Genomic DNA, 20,281 nt, shown 5'->3' with positions numbered 1-20,281 from the left:
CGTGTGTTGCTTTTTTAAAGATCTTTTATTTCATGTGCAGGTGGGTCAAGAAACAATACATGCAAATAGTGGCATGTAAACAATAACATGAGCGATTTGAGTTTTCTTTTTAAGCATGTTTATATGTTTTAGACCAAGACTCCCTCAGAAGATCAGCTCTATCCCAAAGGTCACATTTATTTTGCTTGATCCAGATACATCATCTGGCCGCCACCAGGCTTGATTAAAAGCGATCTAAATATCTGGGCTCACGAAAGGTGCAGGTTACATATCAGAGTGACTTTAGAATTGGCTAAATATTCATTAGTTGGGCTACATACAGCGGCGCTGACCCAGTCCAGACCCGAGGACGGAGCTCAGCTCTGAAGAACTCGGGTCAGCGCAGCTCTGAAACAGCAGTAACAGGCAAAAGGACGACAGTCACTGGTAATAGTTACCGATTTACACGTCTCTAACTGGGCTTTGCTGACTGGTTAGTGTAGTAAATAGAAGCACCTATTGTGACCAATAGCCATCGGTGTAGTACCAAAACTGGGGGTGGGGTGGGGGGGGGGGGGGGTTAATGATAAAACTACAAAAGAACAGCAAATCACACGCCGGCATAGCCACCAAAACAACTCCACAATCAGACTGTGCGACAAGAAAAGGTGCTCTGAAAAGTTAAAAACCATGTTTGAAATGGGAGACGTCGTGTATATTCTGAAGTGATACGGGAGGGCGACGGCGCCAGACCTCGTCATTGTAACTAACTCGCTGATATCTGCATCACTCCATCGACTTGGTTCCGTTGTAGTCGCTCTGGGGGTCGGCCTCCTCCTCCGACGCATCCTCCACTACCCTCCGGCCTCCACCCATGCGTCGAGGCGCGCTGCCAAAGGAGGGTTCGTTTCCACGCCTGAAAGAGAGAACGCCCCCGGGGTGAGAGGGGAACTCCGCCGGCCACGATTCCAGCGGGCGCTGCCAAGCTCAACGTGGGTGTGGCTACAGAATTCACAGGTAATGCTTCAGCTACAGGTGAGCACGCCAGTTCACTTTAACTCATTTGACTCCCGGCCGAGGAAAATGAGTTTGGTTTAGCTAAACCAAGCACCGAGAAAAATATGGCCGGCAGTTTTTAAATTGGTGCAGACGTGGTTGGTTCGTGTTTTAGGTCGCTGAGGAGCCATATTTATCTCGGTGAAAGAAGCGAGAATTAAAACTGCGCAGGGGGAACGAGAAGTTATGGCAGGTTAATTGGAAACAGTGATGGGGGGTGACGACTGGGAGCAGAGGTACCTGCTGTGTTACTCCTTGGGTTCAGGGTTGCCTCTGGAATAGAGATGGACATAGTTGTTCTGTTTGACAGCACTAAAATAGGAACGTGCCTAACTATGTTTCCACCTCCGCCTGCCCAGACATTTCTTTTCTAACATCTTTACACAGACATTAAAGCTGTTTAACCCTCTGCTGTTTCCTTCCAGTGGGATCCGTGGAGTAAGAAGGTGAACGGGTGCAAACGGGGGCGGGGTGCTGACTCCTCGTCCCTCCGTCCTACCTGAGTTTACTCTTCAGAGAGCTGACTTCGCGGCCCAGAGCGTCGGCCGTCTCCGTGGCTTCGTCCAGCTCCCGCTGCAGCTTCCTGCGGGCAGCCGTGGCTCGCTGGGACTCCTCCTCCGACTCCTCCAGCTGCCGCTTCAGCTGCTTCACGCGGCCGTTGGACTTTTCCGCCTGGTCAGCAGAGTTCATTATTGCTTTGATATCAACGGGCTGAATTTCTGTCTGTCAGGACGAGACGAGAAGTCCGGTCTCACCTGGTCCTTGTACTGCTCCGCCTGCTTCCTCTCGTCCTCCACTTGAATCATCAGGTCTTTCATCTTCTTGTCCTTCTGGCGTAAGCTCTTTGCCGACGCTTGCTTCTCCCTGAGTTCATATTTCAGTAGTTTTAATTTCCCAAAACACCAAGATGCCACCATCCGTTAGAATGCTTACAAATCCGTGGCGCGGAATAAAAGGCGGCTGACCTGTTCTCCTGTTCCAGCTGCTCCTCCAGCTGTGCTACCTTAGCCTCCAGAGCAGAGATGGAGGACTTGAACTTGGATTTAACCTGGTTCTCCATCTCCTGGAGTTTGGCTTTGAGCTCCTTGTTCTGGCGCTCCATCTGTTGCCGGGCGCTCTCGTTCTTCTGAGAAGTGCTGCGCTCTGTCTGCAGCTCATTGTTCAGCTGGTCGACCTTCGGGAGGAACGGGAAGTGGCTTGTGATGACGACGCAACGCCCGCACTTGCTCTGACGGCGCGCGAAGCTGCTGCTCACTCACCTGCTGCGAGCTCTTCCTCAGTCTGTCGTTGAGGAGCTCCATGTTGCCCTGTTCCTCCTCCAGCTCCTCCTCCAGCTGGGAGATCCTGGCTTCCAGGCGACGTTTCTCGTCTGCCAAGGCTGACCTGGAACAACGGCGACAAATATCACCACCGTCGTACCTCCTTAGATCGCCACGGCGACCGACCACGGAATAAACCCGTCACCCACTTTCCAGAGGCGTTGCTGGACAGCTCGTCTGCCAGCTCATCTCGCTCGGCCTCGGCCTGCTTCCGCGCCCTCTCAGCCGCAGCCAGGTCCTGCAGGAACAACAACCGTGCGTTTCAAGCCTGCGCCGTGAGGCGTCGGGACTCTTTAGGCTCAAACGTGTCACCTCCTGCATCTGCATCAGCTCGGCTTCCAGGCTCTTGGCCTTCTTCTCGCTCTCCTTCGCGGCGCTCAGCACTTCCTCTCTGGCAGCGTGGGCATCGTCCAGGTCCCTCTGATAGTCCTTCATCTGGGCCTGGCGCGGTGAGGACGAAGAATCGACGCCATTGATGTAAAAGGTGGCTTGAAGGTCCATGTATGACAGGAAATTCCCGTCCTCTCACCTGGAGCTTGCGCAGTTGTTTGATAGCTTCGTCCCGACCCTTGGTGGCTGTCTCAATCTGTCCCTCCAGATCTTTTATATCGGTCTCCAACTTCTTCTTGGCTGCTGTTGCCTGAGCCCGCTGCTTACGCTCATCCTCCAGCTCGGTCTCCAGCTCGCGGACCTGACGCCGGTGCCCATTGTTATTTAAAGGCCAGTCTGGAACACGTGTTTTTAGGGTGATATTCACATTTTTATTTTGGATTCACCTGTTTGAGAAGTTGCCTTTTCTTCTCTTCTCCCATCTCATCGCGCCCCTGGAGGTCCCTCTCAAACTGAGCCTTCAGTGCCTGCATGTTGACCTCCAGCCGTAGCTTGGCATCCTCAGCTGCCTGGAGCTCATCCTCCAGTTCCTCCAGCTGAGTCTTCATCTCTTCCACCTGGGCTTCCAGACCTCGCTTGGACTTCTCCAGCTCATGGACCTGCCAACAGTGCAGAAAGGTATGAAACATCGTACTTTGGTGCACAAGACTTTTAGGTCAATTAATGGTTAAAAGGCATAAACTTACATTCTTCCCGACATCATCCTTGGAGCTGATCAGGTCCTCCATCTCGATCTTCAGGGCCTTGTTGGCTCTCTCCAGCTCCTCTCTGGAATCCTGGGCTTCTTCTAGAGCCCTAGCCAGGGACAGTGCTTTGGTCTCCTTCTCTCTGGCCTCAGCTTCAGCCCTGTCTCTCTCCTCTGCATATTTACAAGAGATGCTTTTCTCTTCAGCCAGCATCTACAGAGAGGGGAGGCGAGAAGAGAAGACCAGCATGTCCATGACCACAGCAACCGAAGGCATCTTTCTATTTAAAAGGCCTTTTTTTTTTATAACAACTAACCTGATCAAACTTCTTCTGCTTCTTCTCCAGGTTGGACACAACCTGTCTCTGGCTGTCCAAGTCCATCAGCGTGTCCTCGAGCTCCTGCTGTAGCCGGTTCTTGGTCTTCTCTAACTTGTCATATGCAGCTGCCTTCTCCTCGTACTGGGTGTTGGCTGCCTCCAGGTCTCTCTGCAGACGCTTCTTACCTTCCTCTAACATCTCAGCATTTGCTGTCATTTCCTCTAGCTTCTTCTTTGAGTCTGATAACTGTAAATGACGTTTACACTTCTTAATACCGTCCTTTATGCACAGTCGAGCGACACTAAAATGCCCTGCAACATATCTTAGATTACTGTGTGGGTTATTAAAGCTTGGCCTGACCTGGATGTTGAGTGTGGACACGTGTCTCTCCACGTTGCGCTTGGCCTCCATCTCTTCTTCCAGCTGCTCCTGCAAACTGTTTTTGTCGTCTTCTGCTTGCCGTAGTTTTGTAGAGAGCTGCAGTTTCTGCCGCGTCTCCTCAGCCAACAGTTCCTGTTGTGAAACATCGAACGGAGGTTCACTAAGCACGAGTCCGAAACCTCTGTAGGCTGCTCCGCAAGCTTCAGGTCCAGGTCGGTCACCTGTGTGTCCTGAAGCTGAGAGGTGATGCTGCTGACGTCTTTGCTCAGCTTGATGTTCTTGCTTTCGGCTTCGTTCAGTAGGTTTGTTACACTCTCCAGTTCAATCTGTGTTAAGACAAAGTTGATTTTTAGGGGATTTTCTTCTGTAGAGGCCTGGTGTAATTACTGAGAGTCATTTACAGTGATCTTAGAGCAGCGCTCTCCCAGGTCTGCTTTCTGCTTCTCGCTGTCTGCGAAGCGAGATTGGAGATCCGCGACCTGACCTTCCAACTTCTTCCTCTTGTGCTCCCCATCTTGCTTGGCCTGGACGAGGGAGCGCACCTCCATGGTCAATTCTGACGTCTCCTTTTCCAGAGCTTGTTTAGCCTTCTCCAGGTTTGACTTCACCTGAGCAGAGGAACATCAAGGCAACGACGGAAAAGTGAGGCAATAAAAACGGAGCGACGCCGCAGCGATTACAGTGCTGGACGGAATTATGCTGGCCTACTCGTTTGGACTGCTCCAGCTGCTCTGTCAGCTCCTCCACAGCCTGGGTGTGTTTCTGTCTCATCTCGTGTATCTGGGCTTCGTGGGTCCTGTTTTCCTCGTCAATGGCTCTCTTCAACACGGTCACTTCCTGCTCACGTTTGGCTCTGGAAGGTTAGCTCACGTGGTTAATGCTTTTATTTCAGACATGAACATTTGCTTTATTTCACTCCTCAACAGTTCGCAGCATGGTTAACATGACTGTGTGTTCAGGAGTCTGTATTTAAATTAATGACCTCAGTTCCTGCTGTGTGGCGGTTGTGTCTAAAGTGTCCTCCAGCTCTGACTTGAGCGCTTCGAGCTCTTCCCCGAGGTCCCTTTTAATCTTCTCAGCCTTGTTCCTAGCTGCCCGTTCGGAATCAAGATCCTCTTGCAGGTCAGAGATGTGTCCCTCCAGTTCTCTGATCTTCTTCAGAGCATTGTTCTTTTGAGCCATCTCATCTTCTAACCTGTGAGCAGAGACGTCGGTCAGCTTGAGTGAAATTATGACGGGAGAAAATAATGCGGCACACAGATGGGAAAATGTTACCGGGCTATTTTTGGATGCATGACTTTGTCAAGCTTTTGCCCTATTTTCCTTAACTTTAGGGGGGTTACCTGGCTAGGGCGTTCTGCAACTCTTCGTCCTTCTTAGCGAGCTGGGCCTTGAGCTCAGCAATCTGGGCCTGCAGGTCGGCGATCTGCTCCTGTAGGTCATTTGACTCTGCCTCTAACTTGCGCTTGGCCTTGTCAAGCTCTTGGCGGCACTTTTCTTCCTTTTTCAAGCGCACTAGTAGCACAGAAGGGAAAAAAATAGAACACTCTCCCTAAAATGCTAATTGTATTATGGCATCATATTTCAAGCCAATCAATTACCTTCTAGTTCAGAGATCATTGACTCATGTTTGTTTTTGAGCTTGGTGAGGTTCTTCGACTTCTCCTCCTCTTCTGCCAAGTTGGTACTTATATCAGCAACTCGATCCTCCATCAGCTTCCTTTCCTACAAAACACCAGTTTGGTCGTTCAATTGCCAGGATACAGCCGATGTCATGTCTCGTCTAGTACCTGTCAGAACAATAAGCGGACGGAGTGGGTTGACTGTACCTTTAGCAGCTTGTTGTTGTGGTCCTCCATCACCAGGATCTCATCCTCCAGCTTTTTGATCTTGCCCTCACAAGTCACTTTTTCGAGATGGAGCTTCTGGCGAGCATCTTCCTCTTCTTCTAAATGTTCTTCTAATTCCTACATGGAGAATAGCATAGCATTGCTTTTGCTATCAACCCCCCCCCCACACACACATTCGAAGACTGTGTATCATTGAACAATGAGCTAACAACAGCTGAATCACCAGACTAATAAGGAGGAAGAACAAAGTGCAGTATTTTATACCTGCATCTGTTGCTGCATCTTTTTCTTGTCCAATAAGAGTGACTGAGCACGTTCTTCCTCGTCATCCAGTCTTGCCTCCATCTCATGAAGGATCTCCTCCAGCTCCTGTTTCTTGGCAGCCAGTCGAACCCTCATCTCCTCAGCTTCTGCAAAGAGCTCTGTTTCTGCTTGAAGCTGTTCCTGCAGTGCGTTTCTCTCCTCCAAAACCTAAAGCAAAAAAAGAAACCGCTTAAAAAGCAGCTCTTTCTTCTTCTTCTTCTGCAGGTGTTTTGTATTACCGATGCATGCTTCAGCGAGATCTCCTTCAGCTCCGACTCAAATTTCAACGAAGTGTCTTTGGCTCTCTTCAGCTCTTCTTCCTTCAGACCCATCTCCTCCTCCTGTCGCGTCACTTGCAGCAGAGGTTTAACCTGTAGTGTAGTTGAACACAATTTATTGTATCAACGTAATTATTAGAGAGTTTCTGTTTGTGCTTTCCCAGGACAGCGACGCCCTGACCTTTGTAAAGAGCCTCCACCACTGCCAGTTCCTGAGTTTGAGGTAGGCAGCACAGTTCCTCTGGATCACCTTCATGGCGGTGAGCTGCTGTTGCCTCTTGGCAAAAGCCCTACAGAGAATAAAAACAGTGAGACCAACACACACTGTGTGGACAAAGAATAGAAAAATACAAGATTTTTACAAAAACAGCATGCAATAAAAGGTGTAAAACACCACCAACAACAGCAAAAAAGATGAAGCTGAATAGTTGGACACTGTGCCGTAGAGCAAATAGTAAATTAAAAATGTAATGAAGGGATTTGGCTTGTGTTGTCTTACTTCCGGGCCAGGAACCCTCTGGCCTGGGCCTGGAAAGCTATGATGATCACAGTGATTTTCATGTCTCTCTCCTCCTCCAGCTGGGCCAGAACCCCTGTACGGAAGAAGATCTTGCTCTGTCCAATCCTGTACAGGTTGGGGTCCAAATCCAGGTGCTTGATCTGAAAAACAACAACAGAGAGCATTATGCACATTAAGAAGTTTCTTTTAACATGGATGTAGATATAATCCATAACTTTGAATATACCATGAGGCAGCAGGCCTGTTTGCCATCCATGAATCCTTTGGGAATAGCACTAGGAGTCAGGATCTCGTACCTGTCACACGAGATCACACAAGTGTTAAAATCTCCAGGGGAAAAAAAAGGAATCAATAATTTAGCAGTCAGTAGATGTTCAACGCACCGCTGGCGGAACTCCTGGAAGACGATTCTGTTGGGGAAACCTTGTCGGCAGATACGGATCCCCTCCAACACACCGTTGCATCTCAGCTGCTCCAAGACCAAGTGAGCGTCCAGCTTTCCTGCCTGGGAAATAAGCGATATTTAATCTTGCTTCATTTATAATTTAACGAGGGGTACTGTGTCATAGAACAGTGCAATGCTGAGTTTCACTTTTTATTATACAAATATAATAATATTTCTCTAGCTCATCAAAGCCTCCGTTAGGATGAAGCTATTTGATTTTCTGCAAAACTATGCAACCAAGTGCACGTACCCTTTTCTCATGGTTGGGGATGATGCATCTCACAAAGTTAGGCTGGGTATTGTGCAGTGTGGTCATGAGTTTGGCCAGAGATTCCTTGTACAGTTGACCGACTGTGCGGAACATCCCCTTCTTGGTCTTCGAGGCACTGGGCATCGAGCTGTCAGTCATCTTGGCGATCGTGTCCAGACCCACTACTCTGTCAGCTGAAACAGAACCACAGAATTAAATATCACTCATTATCTATGATTTAGAACCTCAACGTGCGACTTATGGAAGAAAAATATCAGAAAATGTATTGAAAACTGGTCTTACTGTCTTTCCAGAGGTCTTGCACGAACTGGCTGGAGGAGTTGCTGAGCAGGGTTGTGACGTTGTCATTCAGGGGGTCCATGTTCTTAGTCAACCAGGCCGTGGCGTTGTAGGACACCTACAGACGACAAAACCATCATTGGCATGTGAGTGCTGTTAAATATGCCGATCATATCATTTAATCTAATCACACACTTCACACTCACCTTCCCAGCATAATGTAGCAAAGAAAACTCGGTCTTGTCTTTCAGTTGTTTCGACTTTGCAAATTTGATGTGGTTTCCTTGTGTGTTGATAAGTTTTTCTACAAAAGACACGTCTGTAGCTTTGGGGAACCAGCACTCTTCATCCAGGAGGGCCAGGATGCCTGGAGGGTTGTTCTGAGGGGAAATCAGGTCAATTTAAACGCTGAGGTGTCCCTAATGGATCAAAGCAGGGGCAGGGGCCATGCTTCATACGGCGCACGTTGCTGTGCACAAACAGGACTCACAGGCCTCTCGATGAGCTCAATGCAGGGCTGCAGGTCCAGGCCAAAGTCGATGAAGTTCCACTCGATGCCCTCCCGCTGGTACTCCTCCTGCTCCAGGATGAACATGGTGTGGTTGAACAGCTGCTGCAGCTTCTCGTTGGTGTAGTTGATGCAAAGCTGCTCAAACGAATTGTCCTGCAAGATCGATCAAAACATGAAGATGCTGTCGTCGTTCCGCCAAAACATGTTCCGCACGAACATACCTCAAAGATTTCAAAGCCAGCAATGTCAAGGATTCCCAGGAAGGAGGCACCCTGGCGTTTGGTCTTGTCCAAAGCTTTGTTCACTCGAAACAAGATCCAGCGGAAGAGGCGCTCAAATATGGCTTTAGCCAAGGCTTCAGTAGCAAAGTCAGCCTGTCGTACAGAAGCACGGAAAATCCCAGTGAACAGAAGCGGGATGGGGTCATCAAAGCTGCATCAAAGCCAATTTCTGTCGTACCTGCTCTTTGGTCTGTGCCTTCTGCACCATCTCTCTGCCCACTTTGATTCGAGGGGTCAGCATGGCACGGGTGAAGTCCGTCACATTGATTCCCTGCAGGTGACACACCTTTTGGGCAGCTACAGAAGGGAAAATATTCTCCTGTTTTATTAAATTCCTTCGAAAGAAACGAAATGCTAACGACATGAGAACAGATGCGGATCATACCGGTGTTGTCCGGCATGGTGGCCTGCTCCTGGTTCCTCTCTTTCTTGAACTCAATGTTTCCCAGCTGCATGACAGTGGAGCACACCTTCAGGATATCTGAAACACACACACACACACGTGACAGTTAAAGAAAATGCAGACGCTCCCTACGATCAGGGGTGCCACTGATCCGTGGTACCGTTTCTCTCTTCTTCGCTGAAACCCATGATGTTCATAGCCTCCATGGTTTCATCGTACAGCTCGTCGTCTTCCTGGCCAGTGATCTGAACATGGCCGTCGCTCAGGAAACGGTAGTTACTGAAAGGCTCCAGAAGGAGTTCCTCTGAAAACGTGACACAGAAACGTAACAACGTAAACAACCTTTGCTCATCAAACTTTATGTTGATCATTCAGCAGATTTCAAAACCACTGCAGTTAAAGAAGTTGGGCTTCTCTGGATGATATATGACAGAAATATGAGTCCCCTCACCGCGCAGTTTGTCCTTTGCACCAGCAATCATGTAGTAGAAGATGTGAAAAGCCCTCTCCGTTTTTGCTTGCCTGATACAGCGAGACTTTTCCAAAAGGTCTGACAGTGTCGGGTGTTAAAGAATACAGAGGCTCCAGAGTTCCAATACTACTGAAATCAAATAAGTAACTATAAAATAAAGGCCTGCAGACTGAGAGAAACTAAGAAAACAGGATACAAGTCTCTATATTGGCTCCAACAATGTAGCCAGTGACGTCAAAGTTGATCCGGATAAATTTACCCTATGGAGGAAATGAGGAGGAAAAAAGATTTAGCCTGTATGATTAACAATGCAGATGGAAAAAAATGTGCTGATATTCTGAATAAAAGCAACAGAACGCACAAATCGGGATGAATTGTCATTTTTTATGGTCTTGGCATTCCCAAAGGCCTCCAGGATGGGATTGGCCTGCAGGAGCTGTTTCTCTAGCTCCCCCTAGTGACGATATTGACATAAAGAAGCAGCATGAAACACTTGGAGGATGTGGCATGTGGGGATGGATGGAGGTGGATAATGTCTGCGTAAATAACCATGTAACATTACGTGAGAAAAATAAAGAAATGCCCTATAAAACACAAAGTACAGCGTAAATCTCTGCTCATATCATGAAAACAGATGAAACGATGAGGTAATTCTGGGTCAGACATGGCCTCCCATTTATGTTAACATGAATGAAACATGAAGAACTTTATGAATCTTGTTAAGTCTGCACTGAATTTGCGTGTCGGCAAATTAAAGCGATTTTGATTTGCAAATTGCTTGACTACAGAGCCTACGGGATCTTACGCAGGGCGAGGTGACGCTCGGCAAACGAGGCAGACACGCTGTCACTTTGCGTTAAGGTAATCCACCCGATCAAAGTGGGCCGTGTCGGCATGGCAGTCAAGTCGGGTACCAGAGAGCAGAGACTTTAAATACACTCAGGCTAGCGTCACCTCGCCTGTAAATGAGCTAAAGTTGTGTAATGGACGAGGTCACGACTTTCTTTAACAAGTGTGAGACCAGTGGAATGAAAAAGCTCGTCACGGCTGTGTTTAAAATCGGACCGTATTCATTGGGTTTTCAGTTATTGCTCAAATGTACACTCGAGGAAGTGGAAGGAAAAGAAAGAGGCCAGATACAGACCAGCTGAAGAGGTGCAGGTCAGACAGAGCTGGCAGTGCAGACAGGGGCGTCTTTGTCATTTTGGACACTGAAGGAGAAGAGAAAAGACAAGCAAAGCAAGATAGCCAGAAAAAGAGTGTGAGGAGATCTTTTCAGGCGAGTTCTCTAGAAACTGCAACCAGCACCCGTCCAGTACACAGACAGCATCGCTTACAACCCCCGACTGTCTAGTCCGGACTCAGGACGCGAGTCCTTCCAAAGACAGGGTGTCTGGGCTGTTCACAGCGCTGAGAAACAGGAAGGGCATCAACACAGGAGACCCAAACACACCTTAGGGAAGCAGGTCGGAGGGTAGGCGGGAGCAGAGGGCAGAGAGAGGTGCTTGTGTCTGACAGGGCAACAGATGACGGGCATGCTCACACTGTGGTTGAATCACCCGTGAGGGACTCTTTCACTGCCGCGGAGGCTCCAAACGGTCCTCTCGCGGCAGTGAGAGGGTGACTACAAACCCCAACCATTGGAAACCGGTTCATTTATGCAGCCGGGCCCCCCCCCCACCACGCCTCGGAGTCGATGCCACCATGAGGATCATGCAGACTAAATCAGTTGGGAAATGACTACTGTTGGAAAACACCTTCACACTCAAGAAGATTTGGAATCTAAAGAAATCACGGCTACGTACCGGAGAGAAAACAAACCCCTAAATTGGTGCCACACCACGGATCCATGCACTGATCTAACCCAAAGAAGAAATACACACAAAAACACACTCCAGGCATTCCCCTTTACTCACGTAGGCAAATTGCGATCCTGATTGTTGCTATTCGGAGGAAACGGCAATATAGAGGGTTAAACTGGGCAGCTTCCTACAAATGGTTACAGACTGAGGGAACTGGCTGGCAGATATGACGTACAGCCCGGTGTCCTCACACTGATACTTACAATACTGCTGTCCTTCTTGCCTTTGTGTGAGGAGGCCACGACAGCCAGATACTGGATGACCTTCTTAGTGTTCTCTGTCTTCCCAGCACCAGATTCTCCACTAGAGTGGGAAAAGTGACAGAGGGGATTAAAAGATGCAGAGATGGTGAAACAGGAGAGGAGGAGATAAGTAGCACTGGCCAGTACTCTTTTCACAGTTCACTAATTCAGTTTAATTGAACAGAAATCATGTGCAGCAGGGAGATAATTGCACCAACATCTGACAGGAAGCATAATGTTATTGTTCAGTCTGACACACTGATCCGCGTGTTCTTAACTCCTTTTAACAAGCTGTCATATTCCACAATTTGTCCATATTAGTGGGAAAAGTGTGACTTGCTGTTGAAGAATTATGCATTTTAATAAATAAATAGCTGAATACACATGATACTACATTGTTTACTCTTTAAATTACTTGGTAAATTGGGATAAAATAATCAGTTTTAAGTGGGCGTTTAAATATCCATATTCAGCTATGCCAGAGGCTCCCGAGACATAAATACATCCCAACATAAGACTCCAGAAAAGTCAATAAACTGAAAGAAGCTGCAGTTTGCTGTTAGCCACCAGCACAAATGTCATGACTTAATGGGTTTAGAGGCTTAAGCATATATACACAGTATTTAAAGACAGCTTTTAAAACCTGGACAAACAAAAAGGCTCTTTAGTTCCTCCATAATTTAAACTTTATGAAAACGCTAAAGGGTTTGATGACTTAAAACTTCTGAAAGAGACAGAATTCTTTATTCTACATGAGATATTCTCAAGTCCTCAACAGGATCAGACTGTAAATCTGCACTATTTATCTTTGTGTTACAGATACTATAATTCCATTGGAATATCGCTCTCTCTCTTTATGTCTCTCTCTCTCTCTCTCTCTCACACACACACACACACACACACACACGCACACAATGACTTAAATAAGGAAACTAGCGACCCTGCAGAGAGGAAATGTCACCATGTCAAGTTTACTGGCTCCCATCTATTTCCCATGGCGGATTTGTGGTGGTGGGAGCAGAAACATAATCGCACAATAATAAAACAAAAACACACTCAGAAAAATAAATCCAGGACACCAGGATACAAGTTCTGTTCTATTTCCTTTTCTGACACTATCGGAAAAGCAAGGCTGGAATTTGTCTCTTTGTCAATAGGATCCCGCCATATTTGGCACCCATCTTCCGCCCCCTATTCATTCTCTGGTGTCCCCAGGGTGCACGGACAAGAGGACGAGCTCCCCCATCACACACACCCTGCACCCGTCTATAGATAATATCTTAGGATTCCGGGATACTCCATGTCCTTAACATTCAAGATGCAAATCCATGAACATTTAAAGAAAACAAACCAAATAGCTAATAGATGATGTAATCCTTTGGTGGCGTTGCTCTTTATGTTGCACGATAGTTTTTAAATGGCTGCCATAAATCAGCCCCCATCTGTGTGTGTTCCTCTATACGGCCTGATGTAAACATTCCGACTCCCGTTAAAACAGGAAATCCCGAGAATTCAAACAACACGTCTTCTGTGACAGCCTATTAACAAATACTCCTTAATGTCAGCGTGTGGAGATGCAAAGTCTGATGGATTGCTGTGAAAACACTGTTTCCACAGAACATGCAGTACAGTTCAGGGGAAGACAATCATACATGACATTCCATATATCACGTTTCTCCCATATAAGGCTCCGGGCTGAGACCAGCTGGAGCTGAAATCTGACTGAGCGGATCTGACTAATGAACCACGCAGAGGAGGTGCATCAATTCTACTTACGTAATTTAGCAAAACAATGCTAGTTTTCCTTCTTCACAGTGCTGAAACACCAATTATATGCAATAACCTCTCCACACACAGCAAGAGGGTGAATGTTTTCTACTTTTTCAGGACCAGGAAATGATCTAAAAATACACATGAGGAATTTCCTAACATCCTCACCACAACTGATATGCTCACATGTACAGACTTTATGGCACTCGATGGCCTGTACAACAGTTAAAAGGCCTTTTAATACGTTCCAGTTTGGGTTCCACTATGTTTAAGTCACAGTTCACTGCAGGAGTCCTTCCATTCCGAAGCGATTCCTCCCCTGAGGTGAGCATGCCACACATTTTTGGAGAAGACGGAGATAAACAGCGCAATCCAGCGGGATGATCAGTAGGTGAAGGTGGATGTTCATTTAAAACTAAAGGTTTCACGTGACTCATAGCATACAAACTGCACATTCTGGGTCTTGAATAGCAAAGAAACAAGTTATCCGGTCTGAATTCAACAATTCCGGATAAGTGGAGGATCGGCTTCTTCCTGTTTGTCCCTGAACAACCCCAAAGTTTCCTTTAATGAGTTGAGAGGAACTAAATGAACAAAATAGTGGCCGACCATTTAGATAGCTAATCTGGTGCTCCCATCGGGATGCAGAGAGGCCGATGCTCTAATCCAGTTAGGCTGCACTTGAGAACAGGACAACTACTAAAATCTATGTTTTGCTATGAATGACTCCATGCTGCGGGGGGCTAAAGGACTAAACGTCTATCTCACTGGCGTTTGCACAATCCTCATGTAAGCGTTCCGCAGCTGGGACACAACTGTCTGTTTTTTACTTACGTGCAAAGGATGGACTGATCCTCACGATCTGTAAACAAAGAAAGAAGGACATCAGATGGGATTCTCGGCATTTCTTCACAAACATACAGAATAAAGTTGCAACGGTATCGTGGTAAACCTATGGAATTTGTAATAATGTTTGGTGTGTGTGTGTGTGTGTGTGTGTGTTGTGCTTGACAGTTTTAACAGGGTGAAAATGAAGTCACCCTAATCTTTGCGTGGGGGCAAACTTGTGCTCTTTTCTCCGCTTGGGCTCGTTTTCCTCCTGTAATTCTTCACATACACACTGCATGAAGTCTGCTTCCTCTCTGTATTTCCAAATTAAGTCAGAGAGAGAAACCGAGGAGGTAAATCTGGGGGGGGGGGGGGGGGGGGGTGTTTGTATAAACGAAGACAGCAGGGCATCAGGTCCAAAAGCCTGATTATTTGGGAGGGTCCCTGGTTTCGTACCTGTTTGGGAAGCACTGCGAGACAGTAAATTCCCGATGAGATGGATGGATGAACGCTACAAAGTGTTATCTGGGTTTGCCAGTTCTGCAGCGCTGCCATGACAACGGCTCATATTAGACCACTTGCTGAGCAACATGTTGCATCATCCGCTGCCACGTTGTGTGGGAGACGCCTCTAATGCATCCACAACACAACCAAACAAGCACATGTGGCTTTGATAAAGGTTCAGATTAGGTGGTTTCCTCTGTTACGGATCATTCCAAGCTTTTCAAACTCATCTTAACAACTGTTACATCCAAAAACACTTCTGAAAACAAGGTTATAAAACAATGATAGGACAGGAAAATCCCTTTTTCAAGTCCTTCCAATGAACAAAAGCTGATCTGGATTAGACAACACGGGTAAAGAACCGTGTATGTTTTGGCGCATCTTAAAAGTCACTGTCACTGTTATGAAATGGCAAAAGTGTTTACCAGCTGGTATTTAAAGGTTGTGTTTATCTTCCTATCGCGCCCCAATAGACGTCGCTGCTGTTGCCTAGTGATTTGTCCTGTCATTCCATACATCCTGGACCGAAACCCGGCGTCTAAAATGACTGAGGATTGTGGTCGATGGTGATTCTCTAATGTCGTGGGAAGAGTGAAAAAGCACGAGCACGCCAACACCCATCAATCCGTTTGCTTCTTGTTTACTTCCTGTTTGTACACAACCCCTGCAGCAGCAACTGCCGGCCGGGTGGCCCTTCTTGCTCTGCAGGTTTAGACGCTTTAACAGCGAAAACCGGTCGTCACAATACAGCCATTTGATCTATTTAAATACATTAATTTAATCACAGGATAATGATGATAAACTAAGATGAGCCATAGCTCACTCCGGTGGAATATGTGTATTATATCACCTATAACTGCTTATGCTGTAGCTAAGTGACAGCAGAGAGGCTCCATGTATGTAAACATGTATTTTCTTTACTTAAACTCCCACTTCAGTCCTGTTTCTGTGCAAAAATGAGAGAATATACTGTAAATGAAGGGAGACAAGGGAAACTGCAGGAACAGGAAATGTTTTTCTCTCCACCCATCTTTTAATCCAGATGTCAACTCCTCTGAGAAATCCCCCTGATGTTAACATTATGTCCAGTGGGCATGACCCCCTGTTAGTAGAAGAAATAGCCTGTATGGGAAACGGGCTGCTTGAGAGCCCAGAGCCATTTACAGTAAGCATGAGTGTGTTAAGACCACCATCGACACCTCTACAAAACACTGAGTCTTAAATAGGCCATAAATGACTCTTTTGTCCGGCTTGGGTTCAGACACTCTGTGACCAGACGGTGCTACAGTGGGTGGCTGGGATGGTGCTGGAACGGCTATGAACACACACCTCTGGTTCAACCACACGTTAGCCCTCCTACCTTGCATCATGTTTCTGTATGCGTTATCAGCAATGGAGTAGATGTGAGGGGGGACCTCGTGCCGCTTCTTTCCTTTGTACATTTCGATGATCTTCTCTGAGTAAATGGGCAGCATTTTGTACGGGTTCACCACCACGCAGAAAAGCCCCGAGTAGGTCTGCAAGAGAGCACCAGTTAGTTGCACACCTGCGAGGACGGCGGCTCAAATGGACTTGACAAATTTATTTAAAAGTGTGATGTGATTTATCTCCGCGATGAGGATCAGGGTTCACCATATACTTACATAAATAAGGCCAGAGTAGTACCTCTCGCGGATATTGTGCAACACAGAGGCTTCATTCAAGCAGGTGAGCTCAGCCATGTCCTCCACCTTGCTGAACTTAGGTGGGTTCATCTTCTGGATGTCATCCTTGTTCAGGGTTAACTTCTTCCCATTGTCAGCCAGCTCCACCAGCACCTCATCGCCATGCTCTTCTTTAATGCTGGCCGCCTCGAAGCCGTGTTTCTCCGATGGGACCCACACCAGCTTCTTGGCCGACCAGTCAGCCTGAGCCATGGGGCTGTTGAGGATGTCTTTGTCGACGAAGAGGAACTTCTCATCCTCTGTTGGGGCCTTCTTAGACATCTTTGATTAAAGTGGCAGGCCAACTGTGGGAGCAAATCATTCAGCAGATCAAAAGACTGCAAAATGAAAGGAAGAAACACGTGTAGAGAAGCAAAAGTTAAGTTGAAGGAACTTTAGGAACTAAATGCTGTCCTGAAACCTGCAGGTTATTAATACAGGAGGACCTGCAACTGCTGTTTCCTGCAGTTTATGACTGTAACTCAATGAGTTAATATGCTTCCTCCACTGGGGAGTTCCAGACTACAATCATTCTCACAGTGGGCCACCCCGCCCCCCCCCCCCCCCCCCCCTCAACTGTACCCTTTCACATATACCACATGGGAGATGAAGAACAATTCCCCTCCCTGATTTAGAAAGAATCGACCTGGGCCACGGCTTTTAATCAACTCAGTTTTTTTTTTTTAAAAGCACAACATGATCTTATTGGAAACGTCCCCAAACAGCCAATAATCCGTCCATCTGCTCGTGATTGACACCACTGAATGGGTGCTGAACTGACAGCCTTTGTTCCTCCCCTGTCTCTGGTCTTTCCCGTTCCTCTCTCCGGGTCTCTGCCTGGAGTCCTGGTCTCGTGCTGGGATGACCATATATGGATCCCTTCTCTGGAGCGCAACTCTTTTCTGCAGTGCTAAACAGCACGGAGAACGAACTCCCAAACAAAGCCCATATAGGGAATAGTATGTCTCCTGCCGGCCTCGTCGTTTACTCCTAAATGATAACAGCAAGACAGTGAGCCCAAGGCAGGGACGGAGCGTTTAAGATTCATACGGTCCCCTGGTGGCGTTTAAAATGCAGCAGATAAACGACTGAGCGCCTGGTTCTCATGGCAGAAGGGAGTTCTTCCACAAAAAAATGAGATAAACACGTAGTTTTGCATTTGAAAGTACGCCACCGTGTGCAAATCTGCACTTTTTCTTGAAACCAATGCTTAAAACGCTCAATAATTGAACAGTGGCAATGCCCTCTGATCTCTAAAAAAACATTCCTGAGTCCCTCCTGTCCACAAGCTGCCCGTTCCTACCTGACCTCCCCCACCCAAAAGCAAATTCCTGTGAACACCCACTGGCAGTGATGGTACCTCAGCAGGAACTATGTAAAATGGGCACCCAGCCTCTAAAAGCAACTCCAGAGAGGAGCCAAACCAAACTGCCAATAAAGGCCAGAGTGATGGTGCGTAGATATCAAACCTTAAAGTGTCAGGAGCAGCTCAACGGGCCGAGCGGAGATCCGGGGAGTCAAAGGAAGAGCAGCTAATGCTTTGATGTTTGTCTTTTTCTGCATATAAGCGAGCAGTGCCTACAGTGTTTGCCCACCCCCCTCCACACACCGTTGAGTTAAACCGGATTTGGATTGGGTCGGGGAATCTTGAAGACAGCTGACTGGAGGAGAGATGACATGTCAATCGAGACCGACTGGAATTTAGAAGGTTGACAAGCTCACAGTCAGAATGACATTTGTAACAGCGGCGCCAGCAAAAAAGCAAGAAAACAATTAATAACACACTGGATCAGCCAGAGCCGGGGCAGGAAGTGGATGGAAAAAAACTTGTTTGTTCACATTATCTAAAACTTCAGTGTCAGTCAGTGATGGCAAAGAACGCCAGATTACACCAAGGCAAAGAAAACATTAATAAAGTAATAAACGAGTAATTTTGTCACTGGAAGATGAGGTGAAGGAGATCAATCGCGGTGTCCCGGGAATTCTTTTGCTCATTTCCTTTCCTTGTTGGACAACCATTCTTTGTCTTCTTGTCTCCCTAATAGAACCACATCCAAAAATCTTTTCGCGCAACAACATGACTTCACAAGTGAGGAATGACCCAACTGACTCGCACCTTCCTGAAATTGTCCACTAGAACTTAGACCGAGGTCACACCCCAAGCCTCAATTTCCTCCAGATGCAGAAAAAAAACCCTCCTCATTTCTCTTAAATTCTACAAAAGACAAACGTCTCCTAAGTAACCTGCTAAATGATGGGGATAATCCTCAGCGCCCTAAACTCTGACCTCTTTTAATCAATGTTATGCAGAACATGGACTTCACTGAAATGTCATTTTATGATATAACAGTAAAAAAAAAAAAAACACTGAAATGAACTGTCAAGAGTGGTTTAATGAGCTTCTCCAAAGCCAGCAGAGCTTTGTGAGATCTGTCTGAACTATTAGGAAGAAGACGGAGTTTGACAGACGGGCGGCTTTACGCTGCCATATATGGTCAACCGGAAACGCGCTTCCAGTCCAGCCTGGTCTTCCTCACACATTCGCACCATAGTTTCTCCAAACTGCACCACTGAATCACCGTCATTTCAGAGTCTTTCCATCAGTCTGAATGAACCAAGCCAACATTTATTGGCGCAGTCTGGCGGCTCAACGCGCCGCACGCGCAGCGTTTAAGTTCAGAACACCTGTCCAGCAACTCAACAGAACTGACACAAACAGCCAAAATAAGCCACCAATCCAAAGCAAACACCTTAAACATCTTTAAAAACGTAAATAATATATATAAATAATAATGATTTACAGTCCCCCCCCCCCAAACAGGTTTCAATGGATGACGCGAGTGTGACAGTAATGTGACAGCATCGGTCCTCGCAGGTATACTTACATAATGTGATTGAAGGTGTTTTCGAGGGAGTTTTGGACTTTTGGAAAATTTAGGGTCTGGAGTTGCCGGCGTCCAGGGTACTCCAAAAACGAACAGTCCAAACGACCCTCGTCCAATTCAGAGCTTTAAACTGCGCAATGCTGAGCGAGGGTGGAGCCGTCCGGACCGACCCTCCTCCTCCAGCATCGTCCTCTGCGGGCTGCAGCAGGCAGCATCCCGGAGGATGAGGACATGCGCACTGCGAGGAGGAACCCCGACCCTCAACCCACTCAAATAATGCTGAAAAATGCCTTTGGAACGGATCAAAGCTGCATATTAGTTGCCACGAAACGGACTTGACACTGTAAAAGTAGCACAAGCCGATCCCCTGTGAAAATGGAAAGAAATATATCACATTAGTGCACCAGTAACGACTTCACTAATCAGGAGTTGACAAAAAAAAGCTGTTCAATGAAGGAATTTACTTGATTTTTTATTTTTGATGCACTTTTCTCAGCAGGACTGTGTAAAACCAGTCATGTATGTTACCAGTTTAAACTTAGCCAGCAGGCTTCACCGTACATCTGAGTATCTCTGTTTAATCATATGCTGCGTAGATGTATGTATAATGCTCCAGTCACACACCGCTTTTCTTTTTTAATTATGCAACCTGCTCCTTCCTCATAAGGTAAACCGTCCTCAGTGCAGGAATCCCCCGCCACTCCATGACAGTCCCCCCCTCAGAGATATAACTCTTAATTTATG

At 47.0% G+C, this 20,281-nt stretch overlaps 1 protein-coding gene across 2 annotated transcripts; it reads right to left on the bottom strand.

Moving 5' to 3' along the window:
• Positions 1–6: 6 nt before the first annotated feature.
• myh11a (myosin, heavy chain 11a, smooth muscle) lies at positions 7–19,711 on the bottom strand. Of its 2 annotated transcripts, XM_011613027.2 has the most exons (42): positions 19,538–19,711; positions 16,593–16,957; positions 16,310–16,466; positions 14,452–14,479; positions 11,809–11,908; positions 11,660–11,686; positions 10,105–10,197; positions 9,940–10,003; positions 9,723–9,821; positions 9,432–9,575; positions 9,254–9,349; positions 9,047–9,165; positions 8,809–8,961; positions 8,567–8,740; positions 8,283–8,456; positions 8,080–8,194; positions 7,777–7,970; positions 7,465–7,586; positions 7,308–7,377; positions 7,061–7,221; positions 6,743–6,851; positions 6,523–6,654; positions 6,245–6,451; positions 5,960–6,097; positions 5,732–5,855; positions 5,474–5,645; positions 5,113–5,325; positions 4,839–4,983; positions 4,532–4,738; positions 4,352–4,456; positions 4,110–4,262; positions 3,747–3,995; positions 3,431–3,643; positions 3,131–3,343; positions 2,884–3,045; positions 2,667–2,795; positions 2,504–2,592; positions 2,295–2,418; positions 2,001–2,209; positions 1,791–1,899; positions 1,535–1,707; positions 7–895 (listed from the first exon to the last, which is right to left on the bottom strand). In XM_011613027.2, exons 2-42 carry the CDS (start codon positions 16,932–16,934, stop codon positions 766–768), a joined length of 5,937 nt encoding a protein of 1,978 aa, XP_011611329.2. In that variant the 5' UTR covers positions 16,935–16,957; positions 19,538–19,711; the 3' UTR covers positions 7–765. The 2 variants fall into 2 exon arrangements, with proteins under 2 accessions (XP_011611329.2, XP_029707347.1); XM_029851487.1 differs by lacking the exon at positions 11,660–11,686.
• Between the last annotated feature and the right edge of the window lie 570 nt (positions 19,712–20,281).

This window comes from Takifugu rubripes, chromosome 17 (genome assembly GCF_901000725.2).
Source record: "Takifugu rubripes chromosome 17, fTakRub1.2, whole genome shotgun sequence".
Taxonomy (NCBI): Eukaryota; Metazoa; Chordata; class Actinopteri; order Tetraodontiformes; family Tetraodontidae; genus Takifugu; species Takifugu rubripes.
The sequence above is the reverse complement of the archived record's forward strand: the minus strand, read 5'-3'. Positions and strand labels throughout refer to the sequence as shown.

What these genes read in the sequence shown, in the direction of transcription:
- myh11a (XM_011613027.2), bottom strand. Translation starts at nt 16,934, where the DNA reads ATGTCTAAGAAGGCCCCAACAGAGGATGAGAAGTTCCTCTTCGTCGAC. An exon ending in CAGGATCGCAATTTGCCTAC is followed by an intron (nt 10,198 to 11,659) that starts GTGAGTAAAGGG and finishes TATCGTCACTAG; the next exon opens with GGGGAGCTAGAGAAACAGCT. An exon ending in CGGAGCAGTACAAGGACCAG is followed by an intron (nt 1,708 to 1,790) that starts GTGAGACCGGAC and finishes TCTGCTGACCAG; the next exon opens with GCGGAAAAGTCCAACGGCCG.